The sequence below is a fragment of the Alosa sapidissima genome, chromosome 16, assembly GCF_018492685.1.
Source record: "Alosa sapidissima isolate fAloSap1 chromosome 16, fAloSap1.pri, whole genome shotgun sequence".
Taxonomy (NCBI): Eukaryota; Metazoa; Chordata; class Actinopteri; order Clupeiformes; family Clupeidae; genus Alosa; species Alosa sapidissima.
The window spans coordinates 3981686-4000440 of record NC_055972.1 but is presented as its reverse complement, the minus strand read 5'-3'; the positions used below and the strand labels follow the sequence as shown (position 1 = coordinate 4000440).

General features: G+C 43.8%; 3 protein-coding genes across 5 annotated transcripts in view; 2 read left to right on the top strand and 1 right to left on the bottom strand.

Moving 5' to 3' along the window:
* The first annotated feature begins 219 nt into the window (after positions 1-219).
* Positions 220-2226, top strand: mgmt (O-6-methylguanine-DNA methyltransferase). Its single transcript, XM_042065499.1, has 5 exons — positions 220-267; positions 660-767; positions 1090-1253; positions 1614-1753; positions 1980-2226. The coding sequence occupies exons 1-5, from the start codon at positions 224-226 to the stop codon at positions 2103-2105; spliced, it is 582 nt and encodes a 193-aa protein (XP_041921433.1). The 5' UTR covers positions 220-223; the 3' UTR covers positions 2106-2226.
* A 1672-nt stretch (positions 2227-3898) lies between these two features.
* On the top strand, positions 3899-8836 carry smndc1 (survival motor neuron domain containing 1). The gene is made up of 6 exons (XM_042065490.1): positions 3899-4054; positions 5004-5123; positions 5490-5632; positions 5930-6085; positions 7584-7737; positions 8401-8836. Exons 2-6 carry the CDS (start codon positions 5004-5006, stop codon positions 8536-8538), a joined length of 711 nt encoding a protein of 236 aa, XP_041921424.1. The 5' UTR covers positions 3899-4054; the 3' UTR covers positions 8539-8836.
* Positions 8837-13834: 4998 nt separating this feature from the next.
* Positions 13835-18755, bottom strand: part of LOC121685132 (gamma-adducin-like) — a 22185-nt gene continuing 17264 nt past the window's right edge. For all 3 annotated transcript variants that reach the window (XM_042065470.1, XM_042065469.1, XM_042065471.1), the window contains 6 exons: positions 18488-18718; positions 18109-18225; positions 17772-17861; positions 17570-17684; positions 16965-17060; positions 13835-16018 (listed from right to left, as the gene is read on the bottom strand). In XM_042065470.1, coding sequence (XP_041921404.1) covers positions 15777-16018; positions 16965-17060; positions 17570-17684; positions 17772-17861; positions 18109-18225; positions 18488-18718 — 891 coding nt within the window. In that variant the 3' untranslated portion in view covers positions 13835-15776. The remainder of the gene's footprint in view (positions 16019-16964; positions 17061-17569; positions 17685-17771; positions 17862-18108; positions 18226-18487; positions 18719-18755) is intronic.

The following is an 18755-nucleotide window of genomic DNA, read 5'->3' as shown; positions in this document are numbered from 1 at the left end:
AACACAAGGGCACATGAACAATGGCTGAATTACAAAACAAAACACTACAAAAGTTCTCCACCCATATGTATTTACATAACATAACCAGAACTGAAATGAAAAAAATAACTGTTATTTTTGCTGAAATACACAGAGAACGAGCGGCCAATCACAGTTTAAACACGTCTGACACCCGTCATTGTGATAGGTTGGAAATCGTTCTGGAAACAGGAAGTGAATTTCAATGTTGGTGAACATGCCTCCCCGTGCACGAACTCAGAAGAAGTTGTAAGTTTATTTATCCGTGTGCAGACTGTGTGTGACACTGACAAACGTAGATAAAGAAAGAGATGATCTCCCTCTCTCCTTGTGCGAGGATGTATTCAGCACTTTGACCGTTGTGTTACGTTCCTCTATGTGGAAACGTGACTCTTGCTCCTCGCAATATATTCAGATACATACATACACACACACACACACACTTGCTCCTCGCGAAATCTCAAACAGCGGCCAGCTGGCCTCACTCTTGCTGTTAAAACCCTTTTATCTTTAGCCTATTCATCTTAACGTCATTCAATTCGACCAAATGTTCACATTTCTAAATATGTTACCAACAGGCTAAATGGCTTTATTCACATTATTAGGAATGATAATATGATTGTTTGTGGGTTTGCACGTAGGGGCAGCATTTGTGAGCTGCAAACAGTGTCTCTGAAGAGTCCACTGGGTGTTATTCACATAAGCTGCTGCCGAGAAGGAATACACACCATCGAGCTCAAGCCAGACTAGTAAGACACACACACATTACCTTTCAATTGAGATGTTATTGGTAGCCTACACATAGAAGCAATCAGGAATGTGTTGGAATGCTTGTGTAGGCTACACTATTGGTGTATGTTAGTGTTATCCCTGCTGGGCATATAGATAAGAAGTACTAAGATCAGACCCGACTCAACATGTGTGTGTGTGTGTGTGTGTGTGTGTGTGTGTGTGTGTGTGTGTATGTGTTGGTCCTGGCTTCCTTAGACTAGTGAAATGCTTGACGTATCCGCAAATATATTTTGACTGTGTTGTGTGTTTGTGTGTGTGTGTGTGTGTTTGTATGTGTAGCAAAGAGTGTGGGTGTGGGTGTGGGTGTGTATGCGCAGATGATCAACTGAAGCTGTTCCCTGAGTGTGTGAGCTGCGTAGCATGGCTGAAGGCGTATTTCAAAGACCCAAACTCCACACACACCCTACCTCTGCCTTCTATACACCATCCCATTCTACAGGGAGGTATGTACACACACACACACACACACACACACACACAGACACTCTATGGGGGGATATGTGCACACACACACACCCAACCTCTGCCTTCTATACACCACCATTCTATAGGGATGTGTACACACACACACACACGCACACAACCTCTGCCTTCTATACACCACTATTCTACAGGGAGGTACACACGCACTACCTCTGCCCTCTATACACCAACCCATTCTATAGGGACGTACACACACACACGACCTTACTGTTACACATGGGTAGTATGAGTTGAATGTTGTCCTGGATAAAAGTGTTTGCCTGATAAATTAATGGAAATGTAATGTGTGTGTGTGTGCGTGCGCGTGCGCATGCGTGCAGGGTCATGGACAGCGTGTGTATTGCGTACACTGCAGAGCAAAGTGTGTGTGGGTGAGGTGGTGTCGTATGCACACCTCGCCCAGCTGGCCGGAAGACCCAGGGCTGCACGCGCTGTTGGTGGAGCCATGCGCAAGAACCCGGTAAACACACACACACACACACACACACACACACACACACACATACATATATATATATATATATATATATATATATATATATATATATACAAGCACACACATATACATACACACACAAACACAGGCATGCCCAGACGAAGACTGTGTTTTCTTCTATCTGTTGCTCTCTCTCACACACACACACATACACACACACAGACCCACAGTGTATGTTGTTCTGTCCCAGGTCCCTCTGCTGATTCCATGCCATCGAGTGTGTTTGAGCAGCGGAGTGGCGGGGCACTACATGGGTTGCCGTGGTGACCATCTCAAACTCTGGCTGTTGGAGCATGAGAAGAATACCTCACAGTGATATGCACATGTACACACACACATACACATACACACACATACACATACACATACATACACATACACATACACATGTACACACACACATACTCACACATACACACACACATACACACACATACACATACACATACACACACACACATACACACACACATACACACACACACATACACATGCACATGTACACACACACACATACACACACACACACATGCACATGTACACACACACACATACACACACACACACATGCACATGTACACACACACACATACTCACACACACACATACACATACACATACACATACACATACACATACACATACACATACACATGTACATGTACAAGTGTGCGTTCATGGATGTGGTTTTGCACACACACATACCCGCAAGCATTCATGGATTCAACCACAGTTATATTTTTAAGGTGAAATTGTTTTTTACACCACCAAGATTCAACCACAATTATATTTTTATGGTGAAATAGTTAATATGTTTTTTTTTTTTTACAAAATCCAGATTTAACCACAATTATATTTTTAGAATTGGTGTAGTTATGTTCAGTATGTTTATGTGATATCCATGCTCTTTTTGAACTGTGTGGCATAAATATATATTTTTGTTGTTCATTGTGATGTGTGTTTGAGTTGTTATTTTGAGTGAGAGTGAGGGTGAGTGTGGAAATTTAGATGATGTCTATCCCTCTTTGTTATGTGTGTTTGATGTGTTATTTTGAGTGAGAGTGGACATTTAAGATTGTGTGTGTGTTTGTGTGTGTGTCTATCCCTCTTTGCATCCTAATCAGTCAGTGTTAGGAGAACCAGAGTTCAGGATTGAGGTACAAGAGAATTAACAGAGGAAGATCTAGGAAACATACAATGTTCTGGCAAACATACAGGATTATGCCCACAAAAAGTGTTTCATGTAAGCATGAACATGTGCTAAATGTTTATAAATGTAGGCTGTGCCACATGTGCAAAATGATATAGGCACCTGGGGTTAGAGTCTAAATGTATGGTTAGAATTAGGTGTATATCTGGTTAGAATTAGGATGAATATCTCTGTTTGGGGTTAGAGTCTGTGGTTAGAGTAACCCGGTAAACACACACACACAAATACCAAACTGTTTGGGGTTAGAGTCTGTGGTTAGAGTAACCCAGTAAGCCCACATATACATATACACACAAACACAGGCATAGGGTGTAAGCTATATATTTGTGGGCTATGTCACCTGCCTTTCAGGCTTGTGGGCTTTGTGCTTGGAGGTAAACCCTGTTATGTGTCCCAAGTCGGACACCTGACCCCCGTTCTGGCCCTGGAGGATGGAGGCACAGAGCCTGACCATTTCCCAAATACAAATCCCTAACCCAAAATGTTTATATCTCTAAACATGCATTATATTTAGTTTGGTATTTGTGAGTTTATTTATGAATGAAGCCAGTCATTCAGAGTAGCCTTTGCAACACCAAATTGCGTCGTACAGCAGCACCTACTGAAGACGAGGGCGCACATCGCCATCTGGTGTCTACATTGACACACAACACTAAGTGACTAAAACAGCATGTCCCCATGTAAGGACTTTATCCAACAGACCTAACCGTAGTAAAACTGAATTTAGTGTCTTGTTTAGAATGTTTATTCAGCTTTAGGTCTGCATAAGGTACACAATTATTCTGAATGTATCTCTCTTCAAAACTATCTCAACATGTGTTGCGTTTTGACGTTTCAACTCCAAGTCACTAGGTGGCACCACCTCTGGGGTTCAACCGGAAGCTGCACACATCTCGCAACTTAATTCACCCTAACGGAAGGACTCGAGTAGAGGCCACATACATAAACATCTCCGCTTTAGTTTCATGGTAAAGTGCGCGTTTATGGGGGAAATCGAAACAGTTTCAGGATAACTACAAATTCTAACCTCTCTAGTGTATTTCGACAACGGAAAGGTGAGTGAAACAGCAACATTTTCAGTGGACCGACTGGAATCTTGATATGAAATAGATGCCGTTAGCCGTAGCTAGCAGCTAACGTAACCGACACAACATCGTTGCGTTGACCTAACGTTAGAGACGCTGCGGCCTGTAGTCCTCCTTTCATGGGAGAATCCATTGCCTTCTTTAACTAGCCGTGACGGTAGAACATCGCGGATTATTTCTCCCATTTTATGTCGTAAAGCAAACCGTTGAAATAATCTGCATTTAGCTGCGTAGACATAGTAAGCTAATGCTAACACCCCGAAGTATAACGTTAGCTATAACGGTAGTTGTCCTGTCTTAGCTTAACCATTGCAATGTTTTGAGTAAGGGGCTAGAGGCTAACTAAGGTTTGATTAGCACGGTCAATTGAAGATAAGTAATGCTAGTTTATGTTGACAGGAGGCTGTAGAGGATTAAACGTTAACTTTTGTTAAATGTCCCCGTAGCGTGTGATTGTGTTGATGACAGATTTTGAATGAGTACGTTCGTTTCACTGCTAAACCTGTTAGGATGTGCCTGAACACACAGTGCTTATGGTAATAATAATGTAACTTTATTGTAGTAGCAGGTCCCCCACGCTTATGTGACAACCCACCACTGTCTGAAACGGCTGGTTTAAGGTTTTCTGCACCAATCATTAGAACATTAACGTGTATTCGTAACCCAGCCGTTGGATGCAGGGTTTAGGAGTTCTGTGCTTCCAGGCATTACACGGGGAACACGTTTAGGGGTTGTTGTTTTATTTGTTTACATTTTTTACATCACTTCATGCTGGTGTCCTGTTGCTGTAGAGGACTTGTTCCACATGAGTCCCAGCAGGGCTGCCTTAGTGGTACAATCTCCTTCGTTACTTTGCACCTCTCTCCCTCCTGTGTGTGTGTGTGTGCATATGTGCATGCGTGTGTGTGTTTGTATGTAGATGTCTGAGGATCTGGTGAAGCAGCTCAACAGCTATAAGGCCCAGCTGCAGCAGGTGGAGGCAGCCCTGAGCACTGACCAAGAGAATGAGGACCTGCTCAAACTACAGAAAGACCTGCAGGTACACACACACACACACGTCTACCTAAAAGTTAGTTTTGACCCCTGCGTTCATGTTCTCGTTAATTGTTGAAGATGTGCACAGCCGTTGCATCAAAGAGACACAGGCCCTGATGTGGAGGTTGTTAAAAGCAGGCATATCTCAGGTCCGAACGTTACTGTCTGTATGTGAGAAGGGATTGGATGATGATGATGATTATAATAATAATAATAATAATACGAATGAGAATGATGTTTACAGACTATGTATACTCACTGTCTGATTCCATTGCTGCTTTTAGGACCTGTAACGATCTCTACGTTCATTGAAGTTTGACCTGTGTGTGTGTGTGTGTGTGTGTGTGTGTGTGTGCATGTGTGCATGCAGGAGGTGATAGAGCTGACCAAAGACCTGCTGAGCTCCCAGCCGGCCGAAGGAGGCTCCAGCACAAACAGCGCAGAGGCCAACACCAACACCGTCAGCTGGAGCGTCGGGGACAAGTGTATGGCCGTCTGGAGTCAGGACGGACAGTGAGTGTGTGTGTGTGTGTGTGTGTGTAGGTGGTATGAGACGGAGCTGGACGAGGTGGTGGTCATGGACAACAACAGATGTTTCTGTAGCCTGAAGTGTGTGTGTGTAGATGCTAAGAGGTATGAGTTGGAGCTGGAGGAGGTGGACAGTAGGTGTTTCCGTAGCCTAAGCTGTGTGTGTGTGTGTGTGTGTGTGCGCGTGTGTGTGCGCGTGTGTGTGTGCGTGTGTGTGTGTGTGTGCGTGTGCGTGTGCGTGTGTGTGTGTGTGCGTGTGCGTGTGTGTGTGTGTGTGTGTAGGTGGTATGAAGCAGAGCTGGAGGAGGTGGACGTTGAGAACGGCACGGCGGCGGTGACGTTCAGCGGCTACGGCAACGCAGAGGTAGTGCCACTGAGTGGGCTCAAACAGCCACACGAGGGACGCGGACCAGAGGACGAATCCAAATCCAAGAGCAGGTTGGACACTAACACAGTCATACACACACATAAACTAACTCTTATACACATTTACAGCACACACACACACACACACACACACACACACACACACACACACACGGACGAATCCAAATCCAAGAGCAGGTTGGACACTAACACAGTCATACACACACATAAACTAACTGTCATACACATTTACAGCACACACACACACACACACACACGGACGTATCCAAATCCAAGAGCAGGTTGGACACTAACACAGTCATACACACACATAAACTAACTCGTATACACATTTACAGCACACACACACACACACACGGACGTATCCAAATCCAAGAGCAGGTTGGACACTAACACAGTCATACACACACATAAACTAACTCTTATACACATTTACAGCACACACACACACACACACGCACACACGGACGAATCCAAATCCAAGAGCAGGCTGGACACTAACACAGTCATACACACACATAAACTAACTCGTATACACATTTACAGCACACACACACACACACACACGGACGAATCCAAATCCAAGAGCAGGTTGGACACTAACACAGTCATACACACACATAAACTAACTCGTATACACATTTACAGCAAACACACACACACACACACTAGACGAGCTAGAAGCCAGGATCACTGAGCAGGTGTGCAACGTTTAGGGGTCGTGCACCATGCAGGATGGACGAGCTAGAAGCCAGTATTCACACACACACACACACACACACACACACACACACATGATGGACGAGCTAGAAGCCAGTATTCACACGCACACATGATGGACGAGCTAGAAGCCAGTATTCACATACACACACACACACACATATGATGGACGAGCTAGAAGCCAGTATACACTAACACACACACACACACACGTAGGATGGACGAGCTAGAAGCCAGTATTCACATACACACACACACAGACACACACACACACACACATGATGGACGAGCTAGAAGCCGGGATCACTGAGCAGGTGTGCCTCTGCAGGCATCAGACAATTTTGCTAAATTTCATAAATCAACAGGGCAACATCAACAGTAGCCCGACATGTTGACACTCCATATAGCCCATCCTAAATAATGATAAACATTACATAAATATGATTATGTGTGTGTGATATTTGTTTGTATGTGTGCGTATGTGGGGGATGACGGTGTGTGTGTGTGATATTTGTATGTGTGGGGGGATGATTGTGTGTGATATTTGTATGTAAGTGCGTGTGGGAGAGGGGTGATTGTGTGTGTGTGTGTGTGATATTTGTATGTGTGTGGGGAGATGATAATGTATGTACTTGTATGTGTGCGTCTGTGGGGGGATGATTATGTATGTATGTATGTGTATGTGTGATTTTAGTATGTGTGCGTGTGTGTGTGTGTGTGTGTATGGGGGGGGGGGGGGGGTGATTGTGTAAGCGTGTGTGTATGTGTGATATTTGTATGTGTGTGTGTGTGTGTGTGAGAGGGGATGATAATGTGTGTGTGTGTGCAGGAGGGAGATGATTCAAGAGCAGAGGGAGTACAAGAAGAAGAAGGCTCAGAAGAAGGTGCTGCGGATGAAGGAGATTGAACAGGAGCGCGAGCAGCAGAAGAGCAAGTGGCAGCAGTTCAACAACAAGGCCTACAGCAAGAACAAGAAGGGCCAGGTACACACACACACACACACACACACACACACAACAAGACCTACAGCAAGAACAAGAAGGGCCAGGTACACACACACACACACACACACACACACACACACACACACAACAAGGCCTACAGCAAGAACAAGAAGGGCCAGGTACACACACACACACACACACCAAGACCTACAGCAAGAACAAGAAGGGCCAGGTACACACACACACACACACACACACACCAAGACCTACAGCAAGAACAAGAAGGGCCAGGTACACACACACACACACACACACACACACAACAAGGTCTACAGCAAGAACAAGAAGGGCCAGGTACACACACACACACCAAGACCTACAGCAAGAAAAAGATGGACCAGGTACACACACACATACATACACAACAAGGCCTACAGCAAGAACAAGAAAGGCCAGGTACACACACACACACACACACACACACATACATACACACACAACAAGCCCTACAGCGAGAACAAGAAGGGCCAGGTACATACACACAGAGAAAGAGCAAGAACAAGAAGGGCCGTTATCGCTGTGGAACTCTTCTGTGCATGTGGATACCTGTTTAATTGCTTCTTCCTGTTTTATATGCATCTGTGCATGTGGATACCTGTTTAGTTGTTTATTTGCATCTGTGTGTGTGTGTGTGTGTTGCAGGTAAAGCGCAGTATCTTCGCCTCTCCTGAGAGTGTGAATGGAAAGGTTGGAGTAGGGACGTGTGGCATTGCAGACAAGCCCATGACGCAGTACCATGATACCTCCAAATACAACGTCCGGCACCTCATGCCCCAGTGATCGTGTGTGTGTGTGTGTGGTTGAGTGAGCGTGTGTGTGTGTGTGTGTGTGTGTGTGGTTGAGTGAGAGTGTGTGTGTATGTGTGTGTATGCGGGTGTGAGTGAGTTAGTGAGAAAGACTGTTGATGTGTTTGACAGGTCATCAGTGCATATGTATAAATGTATGCGTGTGTGTGTGTACACGTGTTTACCTGTTGTGTAATAATGAGCATTTTATTTGCGTCTTAGATGACCTCTTCTGTTTTGGTTTTGTATATTTACATCTGGCACAGTAAATAAATGGTTTTGATGATGAGGAAGTACCGTGCTGATGTGGTTCTTTTCTCCTGTGCCCCAAATGGTGCCTGTTAGTGGAACAGTACATTCTTTTTTTATTCATGTGTCTTTGTGCACCGACAGTCCACACAGTGAATACATGTTAGCACACTGGCATTGGGGCATGTCATGAGATGTACATTTAATTAATATTAAATTGTATACATTTCTATATAATATACATCTGTGAGTCTTGCGTGTCCTTAATTCATTTGGCTGATTCTTTTTCAAGCAATTTACAGATGTCAATGGCCAGTCTTCCGAACATGTTACATTTTATATAGCGCTTTTCTCAATGTTACATTTATATAGCGCTTTTCTCAATGTTACATTTATATAGCGCTTTTCTCAATGTTACATTTATATAGCGCTTTTCTCAATGTTACATTTATATAGCGCTTTTCTCAACACGTTACATTTATATAGCGCTTTTCTCAATGTTACATTTATATAGCGCTTTTCTCAATGTTACGTTTATATAGCGCTTTTCTCAACACGTTCCATTTATATAGCGCTTTTCTCAACACTCAAAGCGCTTCACCGGGAAGGGGGAACCTCACTAACCACCACCAATGTGTAGCACCCACCTGAGTGATGATTAGGGGGCCAGGTTAAATGAGCCAATTACACTGGGGGTTGATTAGGGGGCCAGGTTAAATGAGCCAATTACAATGGGGGATGATTAGGGGGCCAGGTTGGGAATTTAGCCAGGACACCGGGGAACCCCCCTACTCTGTGATATGTGCCATGGGATCTTTAAAGACTACAGTGAGTCAGGACCTCGGTTTACGTCTCATCCGTGTAACAATCTGTAACAACAGATGTATGTTGTTGTATTTGAATATTCAATTAGAAAATCAATACATTGAATTAGAATTAGAGCAATAGATTAAACTAGAAAAGCATTTCCTGAAGGAAATACAGTGCATGAAAATGCAAAAATATGATGTAAAATATCATACAGAGTAAAAACAAACTATATTGGTTGCTAAGTAGATGAGGTTTAATATAGTTGGAATGACTGAACAGTTAAATAGGTGGATAGTTTAAATGGTTAAATTATTTAGGTAGATAGTTGACGATAACTGACAGTTGGAATGGCTCTAATGTTTGCTAGCAGTTATGCTAACTATGTTAACAAAGATGATAATGTTAACCAAGTTACTATGCTAACTTGCATGCTAACACGCTAGCATGCTAACTATGCTAACCACATTACTTAGCTAACTATGTTAACAAAGATAATAATGTTAACCAAGTTACTATGCTAACTAGCATGCTAACACGCTAGCATGCTAACTATGCTAACCATGTTACTTAGCTAACTTAGCTTAGCTTAGTGAGGACTTTTATTTTGAAACAGTTTTTGGCAGAGGAAGCAGTTGAACAGGATGTGTAGTCTTAATAGGGCCAGTTTGTATGCTTAAAGCCTGAGACTGGCAGTTGGTCCAGGTGGCCCGAACACCTGCCATAGGATTCTAATTGCTTAACGGCTCTATTGTGATGTCATCAGCCCATGTTAAGTCTATGGGGAAATTTTGACTAGTTTTTAATTAATAGTTTAAAAAGTATAAAAGTTACAAAGTTGAAAAATACAAAGCCCACATGTCCTAAGTAAGACCTACGTAACATAGTTTGAATGAAGTTTCTACGTTAAACGGTTTAAGCTGCATTAACTGCGTTAGAAGAAGAAGAATAAGAAGAAGAAAAAGCCTTGGAAGAACAGTACAGTGCATTTTCATGCACTGTAATGAAACCACAAACTCCTGAAATAGACAGCATATTACAGTTTAATTTAACTGCTTACACACAAAAATGTTCCATGTCACAAGATTTCTGAAACCTGTCACTCAAATAGCAAAATCCCACACTAAATTGTAAAATAATTCTCAATTTTAGTCACACTTCTCAATTTATTAAAACACTTTTTACAAAACATAAATAGTTCACTTTCCAATACAAAGATCAGAGCCTTGACACTTCAAAATGCAAGACGTGGGTTCCACACAGCAGGACATTTGGTTGGGATTTGAGTTGCTGTGAGGCTGGATATAGTCAGAGGCTCTAATGGGTCATGGAAAATGGTCAGTTTTGTACTTATGATGCGATTCCACACTGGAATGCTGAATTGGTGATGCACTGAACCCCTACACTACACTACACAGCAAAGATTCTAGAGCGGAGCGCTCCGCTCTAGAATCTTTGCTCCCCAGTAAAGTGCTGTTCTGGTGATGCACTGTAGGCCTCTCCCTGCACTACTTTACACAGTGAAGTGTCTACTCTGAATCTCTCTGGATAAGAGCTGAACACCTAAATATAAATATGTGTCACAGTAGCCAGCTGATTCGGTAGCTGTGCAGTGCGCAAGTAAACCTCCCTACTGACCCCTTAACATAGACGCTAGCACCCATGGGCCTTAGCATCCTTGCCATAGACTGTATATAGTCTATGGGCCTCCTTGCTAGCAACAGACGCTAGCACCCATGGGCTTTAGCGTTGTTACTAGCATGCCCACCTGCCAGTCAGAGATGTGTTAGCGACAGATGATAACATCCATGGGCCTCCTTGCTAGCGACAGACACTAGCATCCATGGGCTTTAGCATCCTTGCCATAGACTGTATATAGTCTATGGTCCTTGCTAGCATGCCCACCTGCCAGTCAAAGATGTGTTAGCGACAGATGATAACATCCATGGGCCTCCTTGGGATTCCTTGCTAGCACGCACACCTGCCAGTCAGAGGGCCTGCTAGTTGCGGGTTCGAGTCCGGCCAGGTGCAGGGCTGTGCAACGTGTTCGAGGCAACATAACACAAGTTACATACACATGCACACACTACTGTGACACGAAGGAAGCAAAACAACATGGAGGACTACGTAGGGTTAGTAGACATCATGTGGCACAAGGCCAGAGGGAGTGTTCTTTCCAGTTTGTGACAGAATGCTAGCCTAGAAATCTAGACGCGCCCCTAGCTGCCAGGGCTAGTCTAGCAACTCTCCGTTGGCTTGTGAGCTCCAGAAATCGAAACTTAATCAGGTCATTGAAATCGTGTACAGAGTCGTTTGGTGGGCTTAACATAATGATTGATGGCAGAGTTGCAACGGTTTGGCTTGAATTCCCTGCTACTTGAAAACAAATATCCTATTGCGTGCAGAGGGAATTTGAAAGGCAACTGATTATCCCGCCCCTCGGACTGAGCACTGCGAACGGTGAGTGCCCAGACCCTACATTTTAATGTGGGTCTGGCTCGCCAGGCTAACAGAATGCTGGAGGAGCCTGCAGAAAGTTTTTTCTGGAGTTGAGGGATGATGGGCATCCAGGCAGAGCGACCACTGCTGGACTCAACAGCATCTCACTGGTCTCACTGCAGGGTGACCACCATCGAGACTATTTCCTCACAACATTACAGGACCACCTACAACCTGAAGACTACTGTCGGTCATTCAGAGAAAAAAAGAAAAATAAAAGTACCCAGCATTCAAAGTGTCTTTTCCTGTTTGGGTGGTGGTGATATGTTTATCTCCTGGCCTTCCCTCATGCTTCTCTGACCATTCACCTTCCAGAGCCATATAGCTTTAAGTATAAGTATATATACTTTTTTGATCCCGTGAGGGAAATTTGGTCTCTGCATTTAACCCAATCGGTGAATTAGTGAAACACAAAGAACACACAGTGTACTCACAGTGAGGTGAAGCACACACTAATCCCGGCGCAGTGAGCTGCCTGCTACAACGGCGGCGCTCGGGGAGCAGTGAGGGGTTAGGTGCCTTGCTCAAGGACACTTTAGCCGCGGCCCACTGGTCGGGGCTCAAACCAGCAACCTTCCGGTTACAAGTCCAGAGTGCTAACCAGTGGGCCACGGCTGCCTGCAATACTGCCTTTTTAGTGCCTGTGTTTGGACTTTCACTCTGAGTATACTGTATGTGCTTGGCTTTTACTTTGAGTATACTGTATGTGTTTGGGCTCTCACTCTGAGTAATTATTACATTTTAGTAGCCTGGGTGCCATTCCGAACTTAGTCCCGCCCACAACATTTGAGGTCGGGAAGTTCGGTCTGGCATTGTTCCATTGTGGTGGAAGTATGCTCGCCCTATATCGGGCGGACCAATCAAATCAGGCTTTACGATGATGGACAGGTGAGCAACAGCGCCTGGTCTATCACGTCATCTGAGCACGCTTTGATTAGGCTTATGTTTGAAAACAAAAACGCTGTGGCTAGAAGGATACATGGCTTTTAAGACCCCATATGGAAAATTCATATTATTTAATGAGGTTGATGTTCCCTCGTTCGTTTGAAATCTCTGATTGACCACCTGTTTGAGGGATTTGCAACAGCCTTTCCCAGCTGTTTAACATGTTTGTAGCATATCACTGTTCAACAGAATTATTTTTTAAAACGGAGGGGATATAGAAGAAGAAGGATGGTTCGTGTGTTTTCTTCCTACACCTCACGGTAAGTTATTTTGTTGCTCTGATTGGTTAGGTCTATCTAATTGAGTGCAGAGGCATTCCCCCCCTGTATCGGTTGAAACACGCCCCATAATTACGTCCCAATGGAGCAGTATCAGACTCATATTCTGACTAGAATTGAGTATGACTACGTCAGGCTAACATTTTAGTTGACATCTCCACAAACAAGCTTGTACATCAGTTGTCCAAAATGGCAGTGGACGCCATGGGTGCATTTTCTAGTTCTAACATAGCCCAGACCAAACAAAAACAATAATGGCAAATAAATATGTTTGGGCATTCAGGGGACTAATAGCACATATATTTAGATAATTATTATGCATAGCAAAGGCATTCAATTTCACTCCTGCCTGTTCAAACTGGAACCCCTGAAACATCCGATTGAAATAGCACAGGTCTAAAGCTAGCCAGACGCTGTGGGACAGAGTGTAGTCTATGGGCAATTCCATGGAAAATTACGTTTTTTGTAACATCCATAACACCAATAACATGTGAATGATTACATGAAATTTGAGCATTTGCTATTTTTGGCTGAAGAATGTACATGAGAAAAAATGCACAAAAAATGAATAGTTATCATTCACATCATACAAATGCCAAGACATTCCACTGGCCTTATGGGTGTGACAAAAAGTACATTTTCCGCGGAATTGCCCCTATGGCTATGGCAGTTAGTGGGAATTGCCCCTATGGCTATGGCAGTTAGTGGGCCCAGAGCAGTATAGTGGGTAAAACTCACTCTCAGACACCTAAAGAGAGGGGGTTACTGGACTAAATGGAACAGGTTTAGTGACCAAAGCTAGCGCCCATGGGTTTAGCCTCTTTACTAGCACTTCCACTTCCCATGTCTGAAATTGTAGAGTTGAGTCCAATGCCGACTACTAGACTATATGCTGCTGTCTACAATTGACACTTGTAATAACATCAATAATACACATATTTTTTGTGACCAGTTCAACATAAAGAGTCAGGATCTACAGTATGATTACTCTAGGATGTTTGTATAATGTTATACTATATGCATAGGCTAAACATCTAGCCTGGCAATGCTAACTGATAGTCTGTAGTCTTAGTCTAGTCTAGATCTTTGTCTCTCACTAACACACATTCACACACTAGCAGTACATTCACAAACTTCAGTTAAATGTGTTAACAGAGATGCTTCTCTTTCACCCTCCATGGGCCAACGTCATGCGTTACCACACTGAATTGTGGGAGTGTAACGTTGTGTTGCTTGCAGCAAAAGATGAAAAAAAAAATTCAAACGGCATCGCAAGCGTCAGCCAATCAAATGCAAATGAGCAAAGATGGCTCTCAACATTAATCAAGATGGCGAACTGAGTTTAGTCAGAGCCAGCTTACGACGAGCCTGTTCACTTCCTATTCCCTCCCGTTGTATTGAAACTGGTTTCAGTTCTAGTACTAGGGGGTGCGAGTGCAAAATTAATGGGGTCTATGGGACTAGATGCTTAAATTTACTTTTGTTCACTTGCTGATTGGACAGTGAAGCTCCATAGGCTTACTGCAGCCAGTTTTGGAAACAGAAAGTGATCTGATAGTGAAAGCTCTCCCCATTTATTAAAAATTCTCTGGTTTAGTAGATTGTCCTATATGGATAAAGATGGCCATATATGGATAAAGCTCATTTGTTTGGCTTTTTTATACAATGATTTAAATATCAGCAAGAAATAAACAAAGTACACTCTAAAAAGCCCTTATTGTAACCCCAAAACACATTTGAAATGATGTGTGAGCCAACTATCTAACATTAGCAAGTTAGCAAGCTAACTACCCTCCACTGCCCGCTAGCAGCGCTGTCTGTCTTGGTGACCCTTCAATCTCGCTTCAAGGCAGTCACACCCTGAATGTCAGGAAAGCCCATCAGCAAGCACAGGTAGCATGTGACTGTACCGTAAGACATCAAGCAGCCTGGTGAATGTTATTTTACAGGACAGCTGGAACACACTGAGACACCAAACCCCAAATTCCTCATTTAGACTGCCCTTTGCACTGCATCCCAGCCTCAAGCAGGGTAGCAGCTCCACTAAAACTAACTGCTGAACTAAAACAAAATGTCTATTATCTACTTTAGGTACAAACATTCAGTAGGAACAAAAACAATGACAACCCATGATTTCAAATTAGTGTTCTAACTAGCAATTATACTGACTGAGTAGACATACAGGATTTTACGTTAGCTTGCCTTTGCAGGATAGCATTGTTTAGCCACCAGTTGGCATGCTAGTTCGAAACTGCACTGATTCTCATTGCGTTGGTCCCCACTGAAAGTTTGTACCTAAAAACATACAAATATGGCCCAGGTTGCAAAATCATAGATTTCTTCTTCAACATCAGTCAATTAACCTTGAACTACGTTATCTAATATTGACATTAACCCCATGTGTGTGTAATTATATCATTGTTCCCATTATTGAAGAGTGGATTCTGATGTCCTGTCAGACATCTTTCTTCCTGGTCCTCCTGAAGAAGGAGGTGGTGAAGAACTTCTTCTTCTTCTTGGAACGTTTGGAGTGGTTGTCGGGGAGAGCAGTTGTCTCTGTGGTTGGGGTGGTCGTCTGCTCATTACTTTCAAGGGGCTGTGGTGTTGTCTTGTCAATGGTGACTTCCAGGTCCACGCTGAGGTATGTGATGCTCTCACTAAGGTCCTCTTCAAGGTCGGCCAGAGGTGGCATTCCCTCTAAACAAACACACAACAAAGCAATTCAACATCTGTAGAGGTACTAGACAAATCAGATACAACACAATTATATTTTACTTCACATACTGTAACACATACAACTTAACATGTACACACCACACTGCGTGCAATCATACAAATTCACATGTATCATAACTGTTAATTTAACGTTATGAAAGAATATTAATCATACAAAACAGCAGAACAATTAGACAGGATGAATGCTCATAGCTAATGGTTGCAGGCAGCATACACTTAATGGTGTAGTGGAAGCTAATAGCTAATGGTTACAGCATACACTCCACTATCATTAAAGGTGCCACGTGTAATGTCTGCCAAAAAATCAATTCATACTCTACATTCCATAAAAGATGGGGGCAGTATACCTCCAGAAAGTGAGTTGGTCTACCCTAGAGTAACAACCGAGAAACGTGTATTGCAGTTTGGTTGGCGGTTATATTGCCCACATACCGCCTCCCATGGCCGAAACTGGTATTATGACACCTGTCGGGCTGTGGCTAGTAATTTAGCATACTAAGTCAGGTTCATATCTCTGCAGCCTATCAAGGCGTAGTGGAAGCTAATAGCTAATGGATATAGCATACACTCCACTATCATTAATGGCGTAGTGGAAGCTAATAGCTAATGGATATAGCATACACTCCACTATCATTAATGGTGTAGTGGAAGCTAATAGCTAATGGATACAGCATACACTCCACTATCATTAATGGCGTAGTGGAAGCTAATAGCTAATGGATATAGCATACACTCCACTATCATTAATTGTGTAGGATATAGCATACACTCCACTATCATTAATGGTATAGTGGAAGCTAACAGCTAATGGATACAACTGAAGTAGTGGTTATGAGTGTGCGTCTGTGTTAGTGGTTGACTGTGTCTGAAGCAGTAGTTAGCGGTTATCAGTGTGTGTCAGTCTTACCCTCCTTGACAGGGCTGTTGAGTGGAGAGAGAGACAGTGAGAGTGTTGACCCATCAAATGTGCTGATCTCTTCAGCCTCTGTTGCGTCATCGCCATCTATATAGTACAAAAGAGTCAATATAGGCCATGGATCTACACAGTACAAAAGAGTCAATATAGGCCATGGATCTACACAGTACAAAAGAGTCAATATAGGCCATGGATCTACACAGTACAAAAGAGTCAATATAGGCCATGGGGCCATGTGTGTGTTAAGGCTGTTACATGCTTCTGTGGCAACTCCACGGCGTAGCTACGCCGGCACTCCTACACCGTTGTGACCCTTTTATGGTTCTGCGTCGGGTTGCTGCATCGGGTTAGTGTTTTGGTGTGTGGGTGTCGTGTGTGTGTGTATATGTGTGTGTGTGTTACTGTTTTGATGTGATATGTGTTTGTCTTGTAGTGTTTTAGAGTTTGTGTGTACAGTATTAGTGTTTTGGTGTGATGTGTATGTTGTTTTGGTGTGATGTGTGTGTGTGTGTTTGTGTGTGTGTGTGTGTGTGTGTGATGTGTGTGTGTGTGTGTGTGTGTGTATGTGTGTGGTTGTGTGTGTTATGGATTTCTACCTTGCTGACTTTGATTCTGTTCTACTAGGCTTTTGTATTCCTCCAGGTCAGCATCTGATTGGCTGAAGGGGTTTGGTGGGAGGGGCTCAGCAGATTCATCCTCATAAATGAAAGCCTGTGTAGAAACAGCAGGTCACCTAGGCAACATCACATGACATGGCGTGATGACTGTGTGGTTCTGAGTGACCACACAAGGACTTACCGGTCCTGGTTTCTGATCAGGCGGAACTCCAGCCAACAGCTGAGACCGAGGTCCTGCAGTCATAACATCCACCCAGTGCTGATCTCGGATCTAACACACACACACACAAACACACACACAGACACACACACATTATTAGCATACACACACTCCCTCTCTGGGCAGCTAAAACTACGGTCCTGCAGCCATAACATCCACCCAGCGCTGATCTTCGATCTAACACACACACACACACACACACACACACATACACACACGCACACACACATACACACACGCACACACATACAGTACACACACGCGCACACACACACTAGTATCCCATTAGCATCCTCACCTTGTTCCTGATCTGTAGGACCTCAGAAGGGTTGGTGTTGAGGGGCACAAACTGGTTGGGGTGGACAATGCGGATTGGAGTCCCTCTACAGCTGCTGGGGTCATCAGCCCTCTTCCACTGCAACCATACACACACACACACACACACCAGAACACACACACACACACACACACACACACACAACATATCAGCAACCACACACACACACACAACATATCAGCAACCACACACACACACACCAGAATACACACACACACACACCACGTATCAGCAACCACACACAAACACACATCATATATCAGCACACACATCACATATCAGCATGCACAGGTGTGGGATAAAGTGTGTGTGTGTGTGTGTGTGTGTGTGTGTGTAGTACCATGGTGCGGGTTGTCTGTGGTTCAGTGAGCTTCAGGTAGCTGTTTGGTGACGTTAGCCACAGTGCTCTCTCCCGATGCTGCTGATCCAATCCCTCTTCTGGTCCCCATGGAAACATCATCTCCATGTCCCGACCCCTGGATGTCACGGTTGCGGGAATCTCCACGGCGCTTCGGCTCCGTGGCATCTCCTTGACCATGGGGTGCCGGTAGGTGTAGCCTGTCCGGTAACCCTAGCAACATGGACCAGAGTGTCCATAAGTTCTGATA